General features: G+C 45.2%; 1 protein-coding gene across 1 annotated transcript in view; it reads left to right on the top strand.

The window, feature by feature from the left end:
• SNED1 (sushi, nidogen and EGF like domains 1) overlaps positions 1 to 22,490 on the top strand; it is a 1,138,259-nt gene that overhangs the window by 450,780 nt on the left and 664,989 nt on the right. Inside the window, exons 11-12 of the mRNA XM_033958723.1 lie at positions 5,563 to 5,679; positions 18,676 to 18,792. Coding sequence (XP_033814614.1) covers positions 5,563 to 5,679; positions 18,676 to 18,792 — 234 coding nt within the window. The remainder of the gene's footprint in view (positions 1 to 5,562; positions 5,680 to 18,675; positions 18,793 to 22,490) is intronic.

The raw sequence follows: 22,490 nt of genomic DNA, 5'->3' as shown, positions 1-22,490 counted from the left end.
CAATGGCAAGCCTGGGGAGGGAGGGAGGACTTCAGGGTGTGGAGCCTAGGTATTTTTTTCAATGTGACATTGGTTGACAAATGCCAAGTCCAAAAATTTCTTTGCCACTCCTATGCCATACCAAACTCAAGACACTTTTTCCAACAAGTTTGGCATCACATTGCTTCTCTCTCCCACTCCTTCTCTCCTCCCTCATTCTCTTTGGTGGGTCCAGTATCATCTTCCTATTTCCTTCTGCACCCCCACCCCCCATGAGCCCTACAAATGTAATCTTGTTCTGTTTGGCGGCAGTACGGGCAGCTATTATATCAGGCTTTCTCTGGCCAGCCCTGGTGTCCTTCCCTCTGTCACGACTTCCTGTTGCCATGTGGGTGGGGCATGGCAGATGGAAAGAAGACTCAGAGCAGCTAGAGAGAACCTGATGTGATCATTGCTGCAGCACCCTTGAACACCGCAAGATTAAGTTTGTAGGGGTGGGCAGAGAAAAGTAGGAAGGCAGAAGTGGATCCACAGGAAGGAACGGGGAGGGGGAACGGAGAAGCTGTACATCAGGGGTGCCCACACTTTTTGGGCTTGCGAGCTACTTTTTAAATGACCAAGTCAAAATGATCTACCAACAATAAAATTAAAAATAAAACACAAAGCACACTGTATGCATAGAAAATGTTAATCATCATTCCTATTCCAGGGTTTTTCAAAGAGGTCAAAGCAGATGACTCTAAGCACTGTCACCTCAGTAACAACCATACAAAAATAGACAAATATACCCCCTCCCTTTTTACTAAACCACGATAGCAGTTTTTAGCGCAGGGAGCTGCGCTGAATGTCCAGCGCTGCTCTCGACACTTATAGGCTCCCTGCGCTAAAAACCTCTATTGCGGTTTAGTAAAAGGGGACCTTAGTGTAAAATATAGACAGCAGATATAAATTCAGACACATTTTGATCACTAAATTTAAAATAAAATCATTTTCCCTACCTTGTCTGGTGATTTCATGAGTCTCTGGTTGCACTTTCTTCTTCTGACTGTGCATACAATCTTTCTTCCCTTCTTTTAGCCTGTATGCTTCTCCTCCAGACCTCATTCCTTCCCCCCAACTTTTCCTTCCTCTTCCCTGCCCTTTCTTTCTCTCTGCCTCCTTTTCATTTTTTTCTGTTTCTCTTCTTTCCTTCTGTCTCCCTGCCTGCCCTTTTTCTTTCTTTCTCCCTGCCCTCCCCCAAGCCACTGCCACTGCCATTACCATCGGGGACCAGGACCCAAACGCCACCAATAACAGGCCCCAAGCTCTCCCTGCTTCGGCCAACCAGCATTCCTCTCCCCGACGTCAATTCTGCCGTCGGGAAGAGGAAGGCTGATCAGCCCAAGATCGTGATCAACCTATTGGGGGAAATGCTGCCGGGTCCTGCCTAGAGAGTTGCGCGGGGACAGAAATCCCACCCGTCCCCACCCGTCCCCGCCAAAGTCCCACCCGTCCCCACCCGTCCCCGTGAGGAATCCCACCCGTCCCCACCCGTCCCTGTGAGGAATCCCTCCATCCCCACCCGTCCCCGTGAGGAATCCCCTCCGTCCCCACCCGTCCCCGCGAGGAATCCCCTCCGTCCCCGCCCGTCCATATAAACTTCAGAAATAGTTATTTCATTTAATTATGCTACTGAATTAAAGGCTCTGGTAGAAACCATTTACAAATAAGCAAAAAGACTTTATTAATTTGAAAATATTAATTGGGAAGAATACATACTTTGCAAATGGGTTTCTACCAGAGCCTCTAATGTTTATAAATTTTTATCAACACAACTAATATACTACTTTATCCTGAAGCAAAATAAAAAAAAAGAAATATAATTCTTTTCCTACCTTTGTTGCCTGGTTTCTGCTTTCCTCATGTTCTCATTCAATTCCTTCCATCCACTGTCTCTCTTCCTTCTGCATCTTCCATTTGCTCTGTTTCTGTGCCTCTCCCTTTCTTCCCCCTTCCAAATTGGTCTGGCACCCATCTTCTTCTCTCCGCTCCCCCCATAGTCTGGCATCTGTCTTCTTCCCTGCCAGCGTCTTCTCCCTACTCTCTCTTCCCCATTTCCTTTCAGCGTCCTTCTCCCCCCATCTTCCCCATGTCCTGTCAGCGTCCTTCTCCCCCCTCTGTCTTCCACATGTGCTTTCAGTGTCCTTCTCCCCCCTCTGCTTCCCCATGTCCTTTCAGCGTCCTTCTCCCTCTCTGTCTTCCCCATGGCCTTTCAGCGTCCTTCTCCACCCCCCCCGTCTTCCCCATGTCCTTTCAGCGTCCTTCTCCACCCCTTTGTCTTCCCCATGTGCTTTCAGCATCCTTCTCCCCCCTGTCTTCCACAAATGCTTTCAGAGTCCTTTCCCCCCCCCCCGCCCTTCCCATGGCCTTTCAGCGTCCTTCTCCACCCCTTTATCTTCCCCATGTCCTTTCAGCGTCCTTCTCCACCCCTTTGTCTTCCCCATGTCCTTTCAGCGTCCTTCTCCACCCCTTTATCTTCCCCATGTCCTTTCAGCGTCCTTCTCCACCCCTTTGTCTTCCCCATGTGCTTTCAGCATCCTTCTCCCCCCTCTGTCTTCCACAAGTGCTTTCAGAGTCCTTCCCCCCCCCCGCCCTTCCCATGGCCTTTCAGCGTCCTTCTCCACCCCTTTGTATTCCCCCATGTGCTTTCAGCGTCCTTCTCCCTCCTCTGTCTTCAAGTGCTTTCAGCGTCCTTCTCCCCCCCTCCTTCTCTACCGCCCCGGGTGCAGCACAGCCGGCCAGGTCCCCTTACTTTTGTGGCACTTCCCCGACCGACTGACAACAGCCCCGGTCCGACAAACCTCCCTGCCCTTAACTGCGAATCTAAATTACCTTATTACAGCTGCTGTAAGAAGATAATTTAGATTCGCGGCTACAGGGCAGGGAGGATTGTCGGACCGGGGCTGTTGTCGGTCGGTCGGGGAAGTGCCACAAAAGTAAGGGGACCTGGCCGGCTGTGCTGCAACCGGGGCGGGGTGTGGCGGGGCGGACCGCCCCGTCCCTTGGTAGCCACTCGAACCGCGAGGCTACTCTCCTCCTTACCTGCACTGCCTGCAGCACAGAGCCAAATGGAAGTCTTCCCGACTCAGTCGCGCGGCTCTTCTCTCTACCTTCTCTGCTTGCAGCACAGAGCCGAACGGAAGTCTTCCCGACGTCAGCGCTGACGTCGGAGGGAGGGAGGGCTTTAAGCTTTAAGCCCTCCCTCCCCTCCGACGTCAGCGCTGACGTCGGGAAGACTTCCGTTCGGCTCTGTGCTGCAAGCAGAGAAGGTAGAGAGAAGAGCCGCGCGACTAAGTACATCCAGCCCCGCAGGAACCCCGCGACCCTCGGAGGCGTCCCCACGGGATCCCCGCGACCCTAGGGGGCGTCCCCACGGGATCCCCGCGACCCTAGGGGCGTCCCCACGGGATCCCCGTGACCCAAAGGGGGAACCCGCGGGATGCCCGCGGGTCCCGCGGGATTCCCGTCGTCCCCGTTCCCGTGCAGCTTTCTAGTCCTGCCTTTGCGGAAACAGACAGTAGGCAGGACCCGGCAAGAACAAGAACAAATGCTTCACTAACCTGTCTCCCGCATTAGCCCGTAGCGAACGCTTGCTTCAGGGCTCTCAACATGTGCGTGCAGGCTTCCATTCTCCCCCTCCCCCCTCCCCGGACATAACTTCCGGTTTCGGAGAGAAGAGAAGAGAAGCCTGCACGCACACGTTAGAGCCCGGAGCATAAGTTCGCTAGGGACTGAAATCTCCAAGCCGGTTTTTGGGGTTTTTTTTTTAAATGTTCAGCAGCGGCAGATGACAGCTGGGCGGACCGCCCAGCTTAAAGGCCCTAGGGAGAACACTGGAGAGGAAGGCTGATCGGCCCGTAGATCAGGACAGCAACACGAGTGCGATCGACTCGAGTTGCCTTCCTGAGCTACTGGTCGATCGCGATCGACGCGTTGGGCACCCCTGCTGTACATGAATAGAATGGAAGGGAAAAGGTTGTTCTCCATAGACAGCAGGGAAATGCAGCCACACTTGATGGTGAACTCTCCCCTAGATACAGTATTATTATTTATTTATTTTTACTACTGAGCATGTGCGACCACCTTACCTCTGGGACTCCGCCCCTCAACTGTCAGTTTTTTCTTAGCAACTTTGCTAAATGCCAAGGATTGGGTCTGTCCATGTTCTGCATATTTGACTGAGGTGAAGGATTCTGTGAGCATTTATTGTCTGTGGAATCTGTAACAGTACAGCTTGTTCTAATTTCCCAATAGCACGGCCCAGTATAATATTTATAGCACTGTATTTCATAGGTGGGTTAGGGCTGTTTATATCCTGCCTACCCTGCTTGAAAACAGGGTTTGGAGCATTGTCAGCTAAAATAAAAAATACTCAGGACTAGTGGTTCCCAAACCTGTCCTGACGAGCCCCAGCCAGTCAGGTTTTCAGAATATCTGCGATAAATAGTAATGATTTAAATTGCATGCAGTCTAGGACAAACAAAAACTCTTCTGATTTAATCAAAGTGTCTGACAATAGAAGAAACATGTTTTGTTCCTTAGATAATAATCTGAATTTGAATATTTTTGAATGATGACTTTTTGGGGGAAGAGCTCCATTGTGGGGAATTTGCAACTTGTGATGCAGAACTGGAAGTGCAGGGTTTATTTGAGATTCTATCCAGTCCTAGAGGATCCAGACTTCACTCCCATGCAGAAGAACTTGTTGAATGATGCTGCCAATATAATGCTAATTTACTCCCATTGGGTTCTTGTACGGTGCACTTTTTCCAGTTCTAGTTTTCACGTGCTGTTTTTCTGGCTGATCTGTTTTTATGTTTACTCTGATCCTGGTTGTATGTTCCCTTTGCAATAAAGATAATTGGAAAAAAAAAAAAAAGGTAGTGTGTGTGGAGGGGGGGGGGGGGAGAAAGAAGGTTTTGATATGCAGAAATGTCAAGACTTGCCTCCCTTCTTACCTAGCTTGCCACCCCAAATATTTCTGTCTAGAGATGTCACTGGTGGGGGGATGGGGCAGGTTTAGATTTTCTGTGGAAGTGGGATCTTAAGGGGAAATTCTGATGTTCCCAGGTACAAGATTGGAGGAGGAATTAGAAGGGGGCACGGGACCTTATTGGCTGCTGCTCAGAGGGTAACTACGCATTGACTGATATTGAGAATGGTGCCTAGTTAACCTCACTGCATAAAGTTAGGCCAGCTTTTTTTATTATCCTAAGTTCCCTAGTTAGCGAACTGGATATCACCACTAACTGGCGCAAGGCCGCCACTCCATCCAAACTCTACCCCTTCACTGGTTAAGGGATGGCCAGTTAGTGGGAATTTTCAATGGCACTATCTGATTAAGTGCCGCTGAATATCCTTGCGTAGCCCCAATCAAATGATTTAAGCGGTCAGGAGCCTCTCTTGGCCATTTAAATCATTTTGAATATCTACCTCCTTTTTTAAATCTCCATTACTGCAGTCAATAGGTTTTCTGCTCATGAATCCTGGATTGCCTGCAGGGATTTTCTACTACTTAACTGACTTGTTTCTTTGCTCCTGCAGCCTTGCCATCTCCCTGTGACTCAGAGCCATGCCTGAATGGGGGCACCTGCGATGTTCAAGATGACTCCTATGTCTGTGAGTGCCCCCGCAACTTCCTGGGCAGGCACTGTGAGAAAGGTACACTCAGGACCTATGAATACACAATGAGAGAGGCATTGACATGGGTGAGGAGGTAGACACAGAAAGAATCATATCCTGGGGGAAGGGAATAATACAAGAAGAGAGTCAGGGAAACAGGAGGCGGAGGACACAGTAACACAGCCAATCAAGGACATGGGACACAGTGATAGAATCCAAGACATGGGGAAGGAAAAGATGAGGAAAACAAACAAGAAGAGGCAATGACCTGCAAACACTTGCACAAGTAGAAAAAGCACAGTTAATTACCGTAACAGGCAGATATTCTTTACGCATGGGTGACGTCACCGACAGAGCCCTCGGTACAGACCTTTTTAACTAGAAAGTTCTAGTTGGCCGCACCGCACGTGCGCGAGTGCCTTCCCGCCCGACGGAGGAGTGTGTGGTCCCCAGTTAAGATAAGCCAGCTAAGAAGCCAACCCGGGGAGGAGGGTGGGACGTAAGAATATCTGCCTGCTGTCCCTGGATAACACCTGTTACGGTAAGTAACTGTGCTTTATCCCAGGACAAGCAGGCAGCATATTCTTTACGCATGGGTGACCTCCAAGCTAACAAAGAGGGAGGAGGGATGGTTGGCCATTAGGAAAATAAATTCTGAAGTACAGATTGGCCGAAGTGCCCATCCCGTCTGGAGAAAGTATCCAGACAGTAGTGAGTAGTGAATGTGTGAACTGAGGACCAGGTGGCAGCTTTGCAGATTTCCTCAATGGGTGTGGAACGGAGGAAAGCAACAGAAGCGGCCATAGCTCTCACCCTGTGGGCAGTGACAGCACCGTCCAGTGACAGACCGGCCCGAGCATAACAGAACGTGATGCAAGCTGCAAGCCAGTTGGATAGCGTCCGTTTAGAGACCGGTTGACCAAGACGATTAGGGTCGAAGGTCAGGAAGAGCTGAGGGGACAAGCGGTGAGCCCTTGTACGATCAAGATAGTAAGCCAGGGCACGCTTGCAATCAAGACTGTGTAATGCCTGTTCCCCAGGATGTGAATGAGGTTTCGGGAAAAAGACAGGCAACACAATGGACTGGTTGAGGTGAAAAGCCGAGACTACCTTGGGAAGGAATTTTGGATGGGTACGCAGAACCACCTTGTCATGGTGAAAAACAGTGAACGGTGGATCGGCGACCAGTGCATGCATCTCACTAACCCTCCTGGCAGAGGTGATGGCAATGAGGAAAAGCACCTTCCATGTTAGAAGTTTGAGCGAAGTTGTGGCAAGAGGCTCAAAAGGAGGTTTCATGAGGGCTGATAAAACCACATTCAGGTCCCAGACGACCGGAGGAGGCTTTAGAGGTGGTTTGACATTGAAGAGGCCTCTCATGAATCGGGAAACCAGAGGATGAGCCGTGAGAGGTTTTCCGAGGATAGGCTCATGAAACGCAGTGATGGCACTGAGGTGGACTCTGATTGAGGTAGACTTGAGGCCCGCATTGGACAGGGAGAGCAAGTAGTCCAGTACAGTTTCCTCCGCTAAAGAGGTGGGGTTGTGATGATGACGGAGGCACCAAGAGGAGAACCTGGTCCACTTCTGATGGTAACATTGGAGGGTGGCCGGTTTCCTGGAGGCGTCCAAAATGAGACGGACAGGCTGAGATAGATTTCCTGGAGAGGTCAGCCCGAGAGAAACCAAGCTGTCAGGTGGAGCGAAGACAGATTGGGATGCAGCAGAGACTGACATTGTTGCGTAAGAAGAGTAGGAAACACAGGAAGAGGAATAGGCTCCCTGACGCTGAGCTGAAGCAGGAGAGGAAACCAGTGTTGGCGAGGCCACCGAGGAGCGATGAGAATCATGGTGGCCCTGTCCCTGCGGAGTTTGGATAAAGTCCGCAACATCAGAGGTAGTGGAGGAAAGGCATAGAGGAACCGATCCGTCCAGTCGAGCAGGAATGCATCCGGGGCCAGACGGTGAGGAGAGAAGAGTCTGGAGCAGAACTGGGGTAGCTGATGGTTGTGAGGAGCTGCAAATAGGTCCACCTGCGGAGTGCTCCAGTGAGCAAAGATGGAGTGGAGCGTGGGAGGGTCCAAAGTCCACTCGTGAGGTTGAAGGATGCGGCTGAGATTGTCGGCCAGGGAGTTCTGTTCGCCCTGGATATAGACAGCCTTGAGGAAGAGATTGCGGGCCGTGGCCCAGGTCCAAATGCGGAGAGCCTCCTGACAAAGGAGGCGAGACCCGGTGCCACCTTGCTTGTTTATGTAGTACATGGCGACTTGATTGTCTGTGCACAGGAGAAGAACCTGAGGGCAGAGAAGGTGCTGGAAGGCCTTGAGAGCGTAGAACCCTACCTTTTGTTCTTCCCTTTTCCTATATCCCGATTGTAACTTTACCTACTTCCCTATTTGTCAAGTTTGTTAAAATTAGGATTTATTGTTATTATGTTTAAAGTTTCTTTACTATATTTTATTTTATAATATGTACATCGCTTAGAAATTTGGAATAGGCGATTTATCAAAAAATGAAATAAACTTGAAACTTGAAACTTGAAACTCTCAGTTCTAGGAAATTGATGTGATGTAGATGCTCCTGCGGGGTCCAAAGACCTTGGGTGCGTAGATCTCCCAGGTGAGCTCCCCATGCATAAGGGGAGGCATCCATGGTGATGATCATGGAATGAGGGGGCAGATGAAAAAGAAGGCCCCTGGAAAGATTTGAGGAGTTCAACCACCATTGTAGAGATCGCTGAAGAGACGATGTCACAGAGATGGGATGAGAAAGAAGATTCGAGGTCTGTGACCACTGGTTGGCCAGAGTCCATTGAGGTGTCCTGAGGTGGAGTCGCGCTAGGGGAAGCACATGCACCGTCGAGGCCATGTGGCCCAGGAGGACCATCATCTGTCTGGCAGAAATGGAGTGATGAAGGAGCACCTGACGACAAAGGTGGAGCAGAGTCCGTTGACGGTCGGAGGGGAGAAACGCCCTCATTAGTGTGGTGTCGAGAACTGCTCCAATGAACTGAAGGCGCTGTGTGGGAAGCAGATGCGACTTGGGGTAGTTGATCTCGAACCCCAGGAGATGGAGGAGAGAGATGGTATGATGAGTGGCTTGTAGCACAAGTGGAGACGTAGGTGCTTTCACTAACCAATCGTCCAAGTAGGGAAACACCTGGAGGTTGTGAGACCTGAGGAAGGCCGCCACCACAATAAGGCATTTGGTGAACACCCTGGGTGATGAAGCGAGGCCAAAAGGCAGCACTTTGTACTGATAATGGCGGTGGTGCACCTGGAATCGCAGGTAGCGACGTGAAGTCGGATTGATTGGGATGTGAGTGTAGGCCTCTTTGAGGTCCAGGGAACATAGCCAGTCGTGCTGAGAGAGAAGAGGGTAAGCGTGGCAAGGGAGAGCATTCTGAATTTCTCCCTGACTAGACACTTGTTGAGATCCCTGAGATCGAGAATGGGACGGAGGTCTCCTGTCTTCTTGGGAACTAGGAAGTAGCGGGAGTAGAATCCCCGACCTCTTTGCTCCGGAGGCACTTCTTCGATGGCATTGAGAAGAAGGAGGGATTGGACCTCCCTCAGGAGGAGGGGGGTTTGAGTTGAATGAGAAGCAGACTCTACGGGAGGATTGTCTGGTGGAAGAGTCTGGAAGTTGAGAGAGTAGCCGTGGCGGATGATGTTGAGGACCCACTGGTCCGATGTGATGACCTCCCAACGGCTGAGGAAGATGTGGAGCCTGCCTCCGATTGGTTGAGGAAGAGGCAATGAAGGTGGGAGACTGGCTATGCCCTGGAGAGAAGAGTCAAAAGGGCTGAGATGGTTTGGCAGGAGGAAGAGGCTTGGCAGGTTGATTGGACTGGGCACGAGCCTGGGTGTGCTGGTGTGGACGGGGCCGCCTAGGTTGTTGTGAAGGTGGATTGAGCGGCCTAGCGGAGAACCTGCGCTGATATGAGGCCTGTGGTCTGTAAGGATGAGCAGGTGGAGCCTTTTTCTTAGGTTTTATGAGAGTGTCCCATCTGGTCTCATGGGCTGAGAGTTTCTGCGTGGTTGTATCCAGGGACTCTCCAAATAATTCATCCCCAAGACAGGGAGCGTTGGCTAGTCGGTCTTGATGGTTGATGTCCAAATCAGAGACCCTTAGCCAGGCCAGGCGGCGCATAGCCACAGCAATGGCAGATGCACGGGAAGTGAGCTCAAAGGAATCATAGATAGAGCGCACCATAAATTTTCTCAGTTGGAGCAGGCTGGAGATATGCTGCTGGAATAGTGGGACCTTGTGTTCCGGCAGGTACTTCTGCATGGCGGAGAGTTGGAGGACCAGATGTTTCAAGTAGAATGAAAAATGAAATGAGTAGTTGTTCGCCCTGTTGGCAAGCATGGCATTCTGGTAGAGTCGCTTGCCAAACTTGTCCATTGTTTTGCCCTCTCTGCCAGGAGGGGTGGAGGCATAAACACTAGAGCCCTGAGTCTTTTTTAAGGTGGACTCCACCAGGAGAGATTCATGGGGCAGCTGGGGTTTATCAAATCCAGGGATTGGTATAACCCTGTAAAGGCTATCCAGTTTACGGGGGGCCCCAGGGACAGTAAGTGGGTTCTCCCAATTTTTATAAAAAGTTTCCCGTAGGATGTCATGTACGGGCAACTTTAGGAACTCTTTGGGAGGTTGATCAAAATCTAATGCCTCCAGGAAAGCTTGTGATTTCTTAGAGTCAGACTCTAGAGGCAAAGATAAAGCCCCCGACAACTCTCTGAGGAATTTAGAAAAAGAAGATTGCTCAGGCTTAGATGTGGTATCGGGGGCCGAAGGCTCCTCGTCCGACGACGATGCGTCCTCCTCGGTACCGGGAGGGGATTCTTCCCATAGGTCCGGGTCTCTGACATCAGTGTGCACGTGTCGAGTGGAAGGCTCGGTATGGTGAGTTTTAGACAGAGACTTGCCCGAGCGTACCGAGACGGTACCGGGGGATGAAGACCTGTGTCTGTCTCGGTCCCGGGAAGAACGGTGCCGGTCAGGGTCACGGGGAGACCGGTGCCCTGTCCGGTCCCGAGGAGGATCGACCGTCGCCAAGGCGTGACTCTCGGCATGAGTATGGAGATGCGACGCCGAAAGAATAGGCATGGACGAGTCCAAAGGTACCGATGGAGTGGATACCGGTTGGACAGTGCGGGGCTCGGGCCGGTCTGGTACCGAAAGCAGCGGTGCCAAGATAGAGGGCAAGAGCTGCTGAAGTTGCTGTTGTAGTTGTTCCTGCAACTTGTCTTGGAGGATGGCCGCGATGCGGTCATCCAGGGGTGGCACCGGAACCACTTTTTTCTGTTTTGGTTCCATGGGTGCCGCTCTATGCCCCGGCGATGAGGAGGCCGATGACGAGGCACTCACCGATATCGGGGCGGAGCGTTTTTTGGGTCGGCGTGGAGCCGAAAGGACCGGTGTCGCCACCGAGGTGGGAGGGCGCTCAAGGGTGGAAGGCTTCTTAGCCGGCTTACCTGGCGCCGGTGGCGCCGATGACGGATCAGGCGGTGTCGAAGTGGCCGGTGCCGATTTTGACGGTGCCGCAGGTGAAGAAGTCGAGTCCATAGCCGGGCCGGTGCCGAAAAGTATATTTTGCTGGATTTGACGATTCTTCAAAGTGCGTTTTTTAAGAGTGGCACAGCGGGTGCAGGAGTCCGCCCGATGCTCCTGTCCCAAACACTGCAAACACCAATTGTGTGGGTCAGTGAGGGAGATCGGGCGTGCACACCGCTGGCACTTCTTAAAACCCGGCTGCGGGGGCATGAATGGGAACACGGCCTCCGCAAAATCGAACCCGGAGGCCTGGATAGTGACAACAGGCCCCGCCGGGGCAGGAACGAAAAATAGGGAAAAAAATAAAGTTTTGTTTGTTTTTTTTTGAAACTGAAAGAAAAAAGCACCCGAAGGTGAATAAAACGAAAAAATAACGCGAGCGGGAAGGCAAAAAGAGAATTTCAACGCCGTTGAAAAAACACACGTCTTCTTCGCTCCGCGGAAACGAAGAAACTGGGGACCACGCACTCCTCCGTCGGGCGGGAAGGCACTCGCGCACGCGCGGTGCGGCCAACTAGAACTTTCTAGTTAAAAAGGTCCGTACCGAGGGCTCCGTCGGTGACGTCACCCATGCGTAAAGAATATGCTGCCTGCTTGTCCTGGGATAACAAACAGAACCCAACATTCATCAGGAGTAGATGCTAAAGGGAGATAAGTAAACAATCTTTCTCAAACACAAAATCAAGCAGCATTCAAATAACAGTGCAGCATCTATCCTCTTTCTGTATTAGAAAGAATTTCATTTATTTCATGGAGATACCTGATAGAAGAGCATTGCAGTAGTCTAGCAGTAACAATATCATTGACTGCACTAGTATCCTGTAGTACTGTCAGAAGAAGTAGGTTCTTACCCCTCTTAGTTTTTGTAGTATAAGAAAGGATTTTTGGACTAAGTTGTTAACATGATCTTCAAAACTTAACGAACTGTCTAAAGTGACTCCCAGTACTTTGGAGGTTTTCTCAATGTTGAAGCTGGTTCCAGTTGTCAGAGTAATAGTAAATGGGATTAGGTGTGTATGTCGTCCAAACAATAATAATTTGTTTTTTTCAATGTTTAGTTTGAAATGATATATCCCCCACTTGTTCTTGCACTTTAATTAGTGTTCTGGACAATATTGTAGTCATGCTTGATTGGTTCAGACTTTAAGGGATTAGTAGAAAGACATCATCTGCGTATGAGAAGAGCCATTTCTCTAGTCTGAGGTTTATTGAGTTCAATGTGGTCATGAAGATGTTATATAATAGTAGTGAGATGGGAGATTCTTGTGGTACTCTGCATGGTGGAGGCCAGTAGTCAGAGAAGGCTGCATCTTTTAACAATGTGTAGCATCTTTTCATCAGGAAGCCTTTAGAACAATTGTAATACCATTCCTGAGATTCCTATATCAGCTAGCCTGTTTAGTGTGGTTGATCATGTCAGATGCTGCTGAGATATCAAAGTGTAGTAGTAACATTTGTTTACCTGTGCTTCATATTGATCTAACTCTCAATGTCAGATCAATTGAGCATATAGAAATTCTGTATATGTTTGTTTCTGAACCCATGTTGGGAAGGGTAATAGTAAATTCTATTTTGAAATATAGTCTTTTAGTTGGGTGGCAACTACAAACTCTATCAACTTCACATTGAATGGTATGCTTGCTACCAGTCTGTAGCTTACAGTTTGGGATAAGTCTAGGTATAAGTAGAATTTCCAGAGAAAACCAAAAAAAACTCTGTGGAGTGACGATGTTCCTAAATGGACTATTTGAAAGTGTCAAAGTTCCAAATGTACACCGAAATCATCCACATAAAATAATTCCATCCACATAAAAGTAAATCATCTACATAAGAGCCTTAAAGGACCGCTAGGGATACAGGACCTAACACGGTCCGCGTTTCGACAAAAAGTCTTCTTCAGGGGTCTCTGGGGGTCCTATAAAGGTGAGTATGTGGGAAACAATATGCTCAATTGATCTGACATTATCAGAAGCAATTAAGGAAAGATTTATAAATTATAAAGAGTTTTACCTCATGAAAAATTGTGATTTAGATTCTAATCTAAAGTATCAACTGCAAGAGACAAGATTTTGGTGTAGTCCTCTAGGCTTTTTTGTAGAGGGGAGAATCAATATCTGACTTGTGCCTGGAAAACTTGTGCCTTAAGTGTCCGGTGCTCGCATCCGCAACTGCCTTCAGCTCTCACCTCCTCCAGCACTGGACACAACCGCCATCTTACATCAAGCAGTCATTGCCAGGAGAGGTGCCAAATTTTGCGAGAGTTCACAAAATTACATACACAGGCACAAGTTTTCCAAGGATAGGCATTGACAGCAAAATAAAAAAGGTATGCTGTCAAAAGTAATCAGGAAAAGGCTAAATGGCTAAGAGTAAGTGGCACAATAACAAGCTTATGCTTCAGTTGCAGTAAGCTATGGAAAATGTATGGTAGCATGCTATCAAAATGATCAGAAAAAAAGAGAAAAAGTTAAATGGCTGTGTTTCACACAAAAAATGATTTGAAAATACAGAGGTTGAAGAAATGCTGGAGTAGATGGACCATTGGTCTGACCCAGTAAGTTTATTCTTATGTTCTTATGTTGTGACTACTATCTGTTGGGGATGCAGGAGAATTGCATCCAGTTTACATAATTATTTTTCAGATGAGGTTAGTTAATACCTTTTGCGAATCATGCACTGAGGGATGAACACCACAGACATTTGGTAGAACTGTTATATCTTTTAAGACATTATTTATTGAATGGGAATAAAACTTGTGGGCCCAAATGAATGTGGGAATATAAACCAAGAAGAGTTGAATCAGAAAAGGGGAAGTGGAATGCTACTCTCCATGAGTTCAAGGGAGAGAAAAAATGATGGGGAGTTAAATTACAAAGAGAAGAGTCTTGAATCCGAGTCTTGCACTAAATAGAGTCACTGGAGAGGTAGCTGTCCATGTGGGAAGCCCTGTTAATTAAAAAAAATCAGACCACATAATGCCTTATTAAAGGGAACTGCATTGGCTCCCCATGGAAGCTAGAGTGCAGTTTAAGTTCGATTGCCTGTGTTTCAAAGTAATATCTGGTATAACTCCAGCCTATTTAGTTGATCAATTAATTTTTTCCCATCATAGATGTTCTACTCGGATAGATTCCCTTTTTGATTTTCCACCGCCCAAAGGTAGCTGCTATAAAAGATATCATAATCGACTATTGTCATTTCAAGCAGCTACTTGTCGTACTGATTTTCATCAATTATTCTTTACATCTACAGCATATCAAAAGTTTAGGAAACTATTAAAGACTTGTTTATTTAGGACATTTTTGAAAGATTGAAACTGTATTTCAGTCTGTGTTGTAGCAGTATTTTACTTTTGTTAAACCGCATAGATCTGAAGGATAATGCGGTATACAAATGTTATGTTATTGGCTACTACAGAGCAGAGGTGTACCACTAAAGGTTTTCCTGAAGATCAGCTGCCCTTGGGAGCTGGAATCTCAAGGCTGAAGAAAGAAGACCAGCAGCCATTGGGAACTAAGCTCAAGGTAGAAGAAAAGGGCCTAAAGAGGCACTATCTGTGCCTAAGGGCTGAGAAGAGCAGAGACAACCCTCTAGAGGAAGCCTTGTTGAGGACTGGTAATCTGGACCCCAGCAGGGACCCCCTTACTGCTGTAGATGGTCTTTTCTTCATGGTCAGCACCTGATGGTAGAGGTGCTGCTCCTCTAGGCTGTGGTAAAATGTGAAAGGTAAAATCTATGAAATCTTCTCAGACTATCCTAAAAAAGGTGCACTGGCTCACATGCTGAAACTGTGCTATTGAACATGTGGGACCCGATATTCTGCTGGCAGCAATCAGCATTTTGCCAACGACTACCAATATTATCCCATGAAATTCAGTGCTTGGCCATGTCAAGGGCTCTGGCATTGGATTTCCGGATTTATGGTGACAGCGAAAACATAACCAGTTAAAGTATAATATTCAACACTTATCCAGGTTTGAAGAATTACATAAGATAGGACTGACATTTATATGGTTCTATTTATGTGGTGACCTATTTATGTAGTTACTGGTCAGGTGCTGACTCTGACTCTGGAACATCCCCAAAATAGCTGATTTCGAGATAGGCACTAAGGGGCAAATTTGTCCACTGTGTTCCTCAATCACAGCACATGAAAAAAATATATATATTGCATACTAAACCTTCTGGTTTTTTGTGTATAGAGTACTCCAGTTTGATATTAAGGTTAAAAGATAAATGTATTACTCAAGCAAAGCACATGAACAAATGTATTGTATACTAAACCTCATTTCCAAAGTTTAAGAAAATAAGAGAAACTCTACTCACAACAGTTGTGGTTCAGAGCAAGTGAACATGGCTGATACACAATCTTCAAAATCTTGATGTCAAAAAACCAAAATATACCCAGAACACTCATCAAAATTCTAAATAAAGTACTGGATATCAATATTTTGTTCTTTGTTATACTGGCCTCAAACCCACCACTCCACCGCCTAACAAGAACTTTTAGTGGAGAGAATTACATGGCTCTTCATCATTGGCTCCAACAAATTTTTTTCTCATGACTTAGTCTTTTATTCATTCATTTCATTCTATATAATTTATTGTGAAATCAATAAATAATACTTAATAAAAATTCAAAAGCTTTACTTAACTTAGCTTAATTAATTGATGTGAACCGCCTAGAACTCCCTGGGTATGGCGGTATACAAAATAAAGTTATTATTAGTATTATTATTAATATGCGTAACCCAGGAGGGAATGACCCCACTAAAAGTTCTTGTTAGGTGGTGGAGTGGTGGGTCTGAGGCCAATATAACAAAGAACAAAATATTGATATCCAGTACTTTATTTAGAATTTTGATACACAATCTTGACATCGTTGTGACATCATCAGTATGCACCTAGATGGCAAAATAGGAATATGTGCTGGGGTACCTGACTATTCTAGGGATTTGAACCCATGACCTGTGGAAGATGTGTCTTTAACCACTGAGCCACAGGATCTTCCTTTTAGGCAGGGTTCCTGCCATGTAACATGATACCTTAGGAGATCGTAGCCATCTCAGGGTAAAAATAAGTTTCCCTCTGGACCCTGGAAACAAGAGTGCAAATATAAATGGCAAACTTCATAACCCATACTCTCTTATGAGACCAAAAGGAGGCTGTTGGGAAGGGGAGCAGGATTCCATGGATTTGAAAGCAAAATAAAGAAAAATCCAACAAAACTGCAGTGAAAGGCAAGGACCAAAAACAAAAAAAGAAACTGCAGAGAGGAATGTACAAGGTGCAAGAATTTTTATTAAAAGTCAATAAAATATTGTAAACCAGAAAATGGCTCTCATTAACATGGAAAAAAGACCCAACACAGTCTGTGTTTCGGAGAAACACTCCTTCAGGGGTCCAAATTGTCTTATGCTTCGCTAATAGAGAATCACATAGAGAACATCAATGTTGTCTAAAGACCTTAAAATTCATGAATAGAAGGCAAAACTACAGACGTACTGATGTTCAGTGTGAACACTGCTGGTGAAAGTGAAAAAATCATGACCTGTGGAAGATGGATCCACAGGAACATCTGTTTAGGCAGGGGTTCTTTTTTTTTTTAGTGATGATCTGCCATCTAGGTGCATATTGATGATGTCACAATGATGTCAAGATTGCATCAGACATGTCCAATTGCTCTGAACCACAGTTATTGTGAGTAAGGTTTCTCTTCTTATTTTCTTAAACTTTGGGAATGAGTTTTAGCATGCAATACATTTGTTCATGTGCTTTGCTTGAATAATGTATTATTAAATATCTTTTTACCTTAATATCAAACTGGAGTATTTTTTACCCCCCCAAAACAAAATTCATACCACTATATCTGGATGCCTCCAGAATGCCTAACCTACGCCTAACTTGCACCTAGCTAGCACCCAACTCACACAGAAAAATAGATCTGGTTTTGCAATGCCTACATTGTAGGTGAGATTGTAGACACGTTAGGACCCTGAGCGGCATGCGATTCTGTAAATGGATGTCCATATTAAAACAATGCCCATACCTCTCACGTTAGGCGCAGCTTTTTCCGATGGGCGTTTATGACATTCTGGATGCCTATTTTGTGAATCACGCACAGCATTTAGACGTCTAACTTCTAATTATTGCTTGTTAAAGTTGTTAATTGTACTTATTATTTAATTTATTTGGATGCCTAAGTAGTTGGACATCCACATTATAGACACCTAACTTTAGGCGTGCTTTACGGAATTTGCCCCTAACTGTACATTTTCAGAGGCAATATCCAATTAATTACTGCTGAATATGACTGGTTAGCCCCAAATGAGCGATTTAACTGGCCAGGAGTCATTTCTAGATTTAAATATCATCCCTATGAAAGCTAATTCTGAACACCTAGATTAACATGCTAGAAAATATCTGTTTGAAACCTATTCCACATAGTAATATAGATACTTTTTTTTGGAAAATTCCCGCATTATCCACCATATATGGGTCTAATTTGCAGGTACAGACATTTACTCCATCTATAATGTTGACTCCATCTAAATGACTGTACTTAGATAGAAAAAGAATGCACTTTGTTTATAAGATTTTGCAATCTACACATATAAAGTGCACCGTACCCAAACACCACCCACCTGTAAAATACATGCTATTGCATCTTGTCATGCAGTTACAAAGAGCTGTCCAGCTAGAAAGTGGTCATTTATGTGCCAGAATTTATGCATTTAGGCAGTTCATTATATAATTATCCCTTATATTCATACAGGGGACAGTCCAAGGTGTTCATCCTATGAGGATGTCAGTTTCAGCAAGAGAGCCAGTGCACTTTTTTTTTTTTTTGGGGGGGGCGGCATAATCTGGAATTTGCAGCCTTATACCTTTCACATTACTGCAGTTCTCATATTCACCATCTATGGACTCCTCTGCCACAGGCACTCAGATGAAATTACAACTTTTTAATAAATTAATTTATGAAATGCTTGGCTCAAGATTACCTGTCTTCAGGCCATCTCAGTTATTTTTTCTTGGGTTTTAGCTTTACAGAGTTTGTTCCTTTCTTCACTCTGTCTTACTGTTTTCTCAAACTCTGGCAAAATCAAGATAAATTAACTTTTATGTACACGTGTATTACGAGGAAAAATTGTTTTTTAAAGAAACCTACCAGTAAGTCATAACAACAAAAGAGAGGGTTCTGTATGGAAAAGAGGGTCTGTACAAAAAAACTTTAGTTTGATTTTTAATTTATTTGGGGGTTTGTTTTTTTTTGTTATTTTGTTTCCTTCATTATACTGTGCTCTAACATGAAAGAAATTAGATTTAATTTCTTTGCTATTTGTGTCCTTTTGGATGAAAAGTGATAGTAAATAACCATAAATCTGTAGAAAATGTGTGAAAAAGGATGATCAAATCTCTGAGGATGTTCAAATGATTGATGCTCTTGTATTTCTTTCTCTTTTCTTTTCTCAGGAAGGCCAAATCCATGCAGATCTGGGCCATGTCGGAATGGTGGCTCATGCAAAGAGTCTGGTGGGGAGTACTACTGTTTCTGTCCTTACCGCTTCACAGGAAGGCACTGTGAAATAGGTACTAACATATGCCAGACATAGGGAGAAAGGTTTATAACTTGAAGTTAAGAACCCTAGAACCAATATTCATAAAAAGCTGAGCTCCTACATTTAGGTTCCTGAGTTAAGCTCCTAAATGTGTATCCTATTTTCAGCAGACTTTGGAGACTAAGGGCTCCTTTTACAAAGTTGCGCTAGCATTTTTAGTGCACGCACATGATTAGCGCGTGCTATAGTGCGCGCTAGCCAAAAAATTACCGCCTGCTTAAAAGGAGGTGGTAGCGGCTAGCACTTGTGACATTTTAGCACTCTAAGCGCGCGCTAAAACCGTTAGCGCACCTTTGTAAAAAGAGCCCTAAGTTTTCAGCCTAAAATTCATCTTAATTTAAGAGGTAAAAGTTATAATTATGCCTGGTTTGCCCTCCCAATGGGAGTGATGGGGACAGAAACAAAATGACAGAATTAAAAAAATTGTGGGATAAACATAGAGTCTCCATATAGAGAGGATGGAATCAATACAAAACTTAAATGACCGTCAAACATATAGATGAGTATAATCTGCACAGAGTGGCCAACTTGTTGGACAGACTGAATAGATCATATGAGTCTTTATCTGCCACCATGTTACTATGGGGCTCATTTTCAGAAAAATGAAACACTCAAAAAGTGGCATAAAGGGGCAGATGAACATTTTTCTTGCCAAACCCTTCAAATTCTCTATTTTCAAAACCTATTTTCTAAATGGATATCTATGCTGTTTATATGCAATTTGTCTAAATCTCAAGGGGGAGTGTTAAAGACTTGGTATAGGTGGGACTAGGGCAGGCTTATGACTTGGACATTTATCTCACTTCACCACACAAAATATATTCAAAAACCTCACTGCCTTAGAGGTATACAGAGGTAATTTCCTACCATTAACGGAGAAAAGACCTCAGTTCTTTCCAGGGATAGTTATCACCTGAAAAAACTCTATGCTAGCTGTCCTCTGCTATACAGCTGCATAGGAAAAAACATTCTTGGTCCACAAAAACTCCGTATACTTTAAAAGTTTCATATAATTTAAACCATAGAGAGCTAAATAACAAATTGGTAGGAGAAAACTTATTTTCAATTATGCTCTATCCTCTAGGCGTGATCCAAATCTTAGCAGCAAATAACCTGTTTCGCGGTTATTTGCTGCATCGGGGGAAATTCTAAAAATGATAAACATACTTTTTTCAGACACTTTTTTCCACCACAATTTCTTACATATATCATTAATAACATCTCTCTGTATCACTTACATTGTACAATCGAGCTGCCGCTTCAATGATTTTCTTCTAAGAAATGGCGGCTCGGCATCTAGCTAGGTTTCAAATAGAGGCAAAAAATCAACTTCAACCAAACAAAAAATAGAAGGCATAGTCCTATCCAAAACAAGATTTCAAAAATTTCAAAAAAGGCCCGCCATTCCATTTTGGCATTTAAGCCTTTGGGTACACATGAATTTAATCTAAAAATCCATTTTTGTTCCCGTTGTCTCAAAAATGTTTTAAAGTCGCCTCCTTTCATAGATGGGCACAGCTGTTCCACGATCCAACAGCGCTTTTCTGTAAAGGTATGATTCAACTCTAAACAGTGTTTCACCATAGGTGCTTCAACCTTACTGCAACCAAAGCATGATCTGTGTTCAATTATTTGGGTTTTGAATAAATCACACCACTCGTATCGCAGGTAGTAAGAACATAAGAACATAAGAAGTTGCCTCCGCTGAGGTCCATCTCGCCCAGCGGTCCGCTCCCGCGGCGGCCCATCAGGCCCATTGCCTGAGCAGTGGTCCCTGACTATTTATATAACCTACCTCTACTCCTATCCCTATAACCCACGTCTATTCTTATCTGTACCCCTCAATCCCTTTGTCCTCTAGGAACCTATCCAAACCTTCTTTGAAGCCCTCTAATGTGCACCTGCCTATCACAGCCTCCGGGAGCGCGTTCCATGTATCCACCACCCTCTGGGTGAAAAAGAACTTCCTAGCGTTTGTTCTAAACCTGTCCCCTTTCAATTTCTCAATTCTCAATTTCTTCAATTTCAATTACTTGTGGTTCCCCATAATTTGAAATATTTGTCCCTGTCTACTTTTTCTATGCCCTTCAGGATCTTGAAGGTTTCTATCATGTCTCTAAGTCTCCGCTTCTCTAGGGAGAACAGCCCCAGTTTTTTCAGTCTGTCAGTGTATGAGAGGTTTTCCATACCCTTTATCAGCTTAGTTGCTGTTCTCTGGACTCCCTCAAGTACCGCCATGTCCTTCTTGAGGTACGGTGACCAGTACTGGACACAGTACTCCAGATGGGGGCGCACCATTGCGCGATACAGTATTTAATCTATATTCCCTGTTGTTCACTGGATTCACAAACGAAATACATTCTGTAGTAATTTGACAAATCGAACAGTGTCCACATTTATAGTGTAAGTGATACAGAGAGATGTTATTAATGATATATGTAAGAAATTTTGGTGGAAAAGAGTGTCTGAAAAAAGTATATTTATCATTTTTAGAATTTCCCACGATGCAGCAAATAACCGCGAAACAGGGCCTGTCGGGAGTTCTATAATTTTTCCTCCCGTGCATTAGAGTGACAACGGCACTGGGAGAGCAGCGTGGACTGCTAAGATTTGGATCACGCCTAGAGGACAGAGCACAATTGAAGATAAGTTTTTTCCTACCAATTTGTTATTTAGATCTCTATGAAATATTGGTTTAAATTATATGAAACTTTTAAAGTATACAGAGTTTTTGTGGACCAAGGATGTTTTTTCCTATGCAGCTATATAGCAGAGCACAGCTAGCATAGAGTTTTTTCAGGTGAGAACTATCCCTGGAAAGAACTGAGGTCTTTTCTCCGTTAATGGTAGGAAATTATCTCTATGTACCTCTAAGGCAGTGAGGCTTTTGAATATATTTTGTGTGGTGAAGTGAGTTATTTATATATTCAACTTGGATTTATTATATTTTTTGGACATTTTATCTGCCATAATCAAATATTAAAAAATACGTCGAGGGCACAATTTGGATGTCTGGAGCTAGACCTGTTTTAACAACAAATAAGTACCACAAAGGTGCCAAAACTGACCAGATGATCATTGGAGGGATGCAAGCATAACCCTCATACACTCCCCCAATGATCACTGATCCCCTCCCACCACCCAAAGATATAAATGAGACAATACATACCTGCCTGTATGACAGCTTCAGATATTATAGCCAGACCTATTAGAGCAACAAGCAGGTTACTGAAGTCACCTGGTGGTCAGTGTAGTCAACAAATAGAGATAGGAACTCAGACTCATACTCCACTCTAATCACTACACTTACAGTGGACTTTGTGAGCTGTCTAAACCTCATTCTAATCCCACCTTACCCACATATAGGTATCACTTGCAGGCAAAGTACTGAAGGGAATAGACTTAGTAGATAAGGACAGGTTGTTCACCCTCTCCAAGGTAGGGAGAATGAGAGGGCACTCTCTAAAGTTAAAAGGGGATAGATTCTGTACAAATGTAAGGAATTTCTTATTCATCCAGAGAGTGGTAGAAAACTGGAACGCTCTTCCGGAGTCTGTTATAGGGGAAAACACCCTCCAGGGATTCAAGACGAAGTTAGACAAGTTCCTACTGAACCGGAACATACGCAGGTAGGGCCAGTCTCAGTTAGGGTGCTGGGCTTTGACCAGA

This window comes from Geotrypetes seraphini, chromosome 9, assembly GCF_902459505.1.
Source record: "Geotrypetes seraphini chromosome 9, aGeoSer1.1, whole genome shotgun sequence".
NCBI lineage: Eukaryota > Metazoa > Chordata > Amphibia > Gymnophiona > Dermophiidae > Geotrypetes > Geotrypetes seraphini.
The sequence above is the reverse complement of the archived record's forward strand: the minus strand, read 5'-3'. Positions and strand labels throughout refer to the sequence as shown.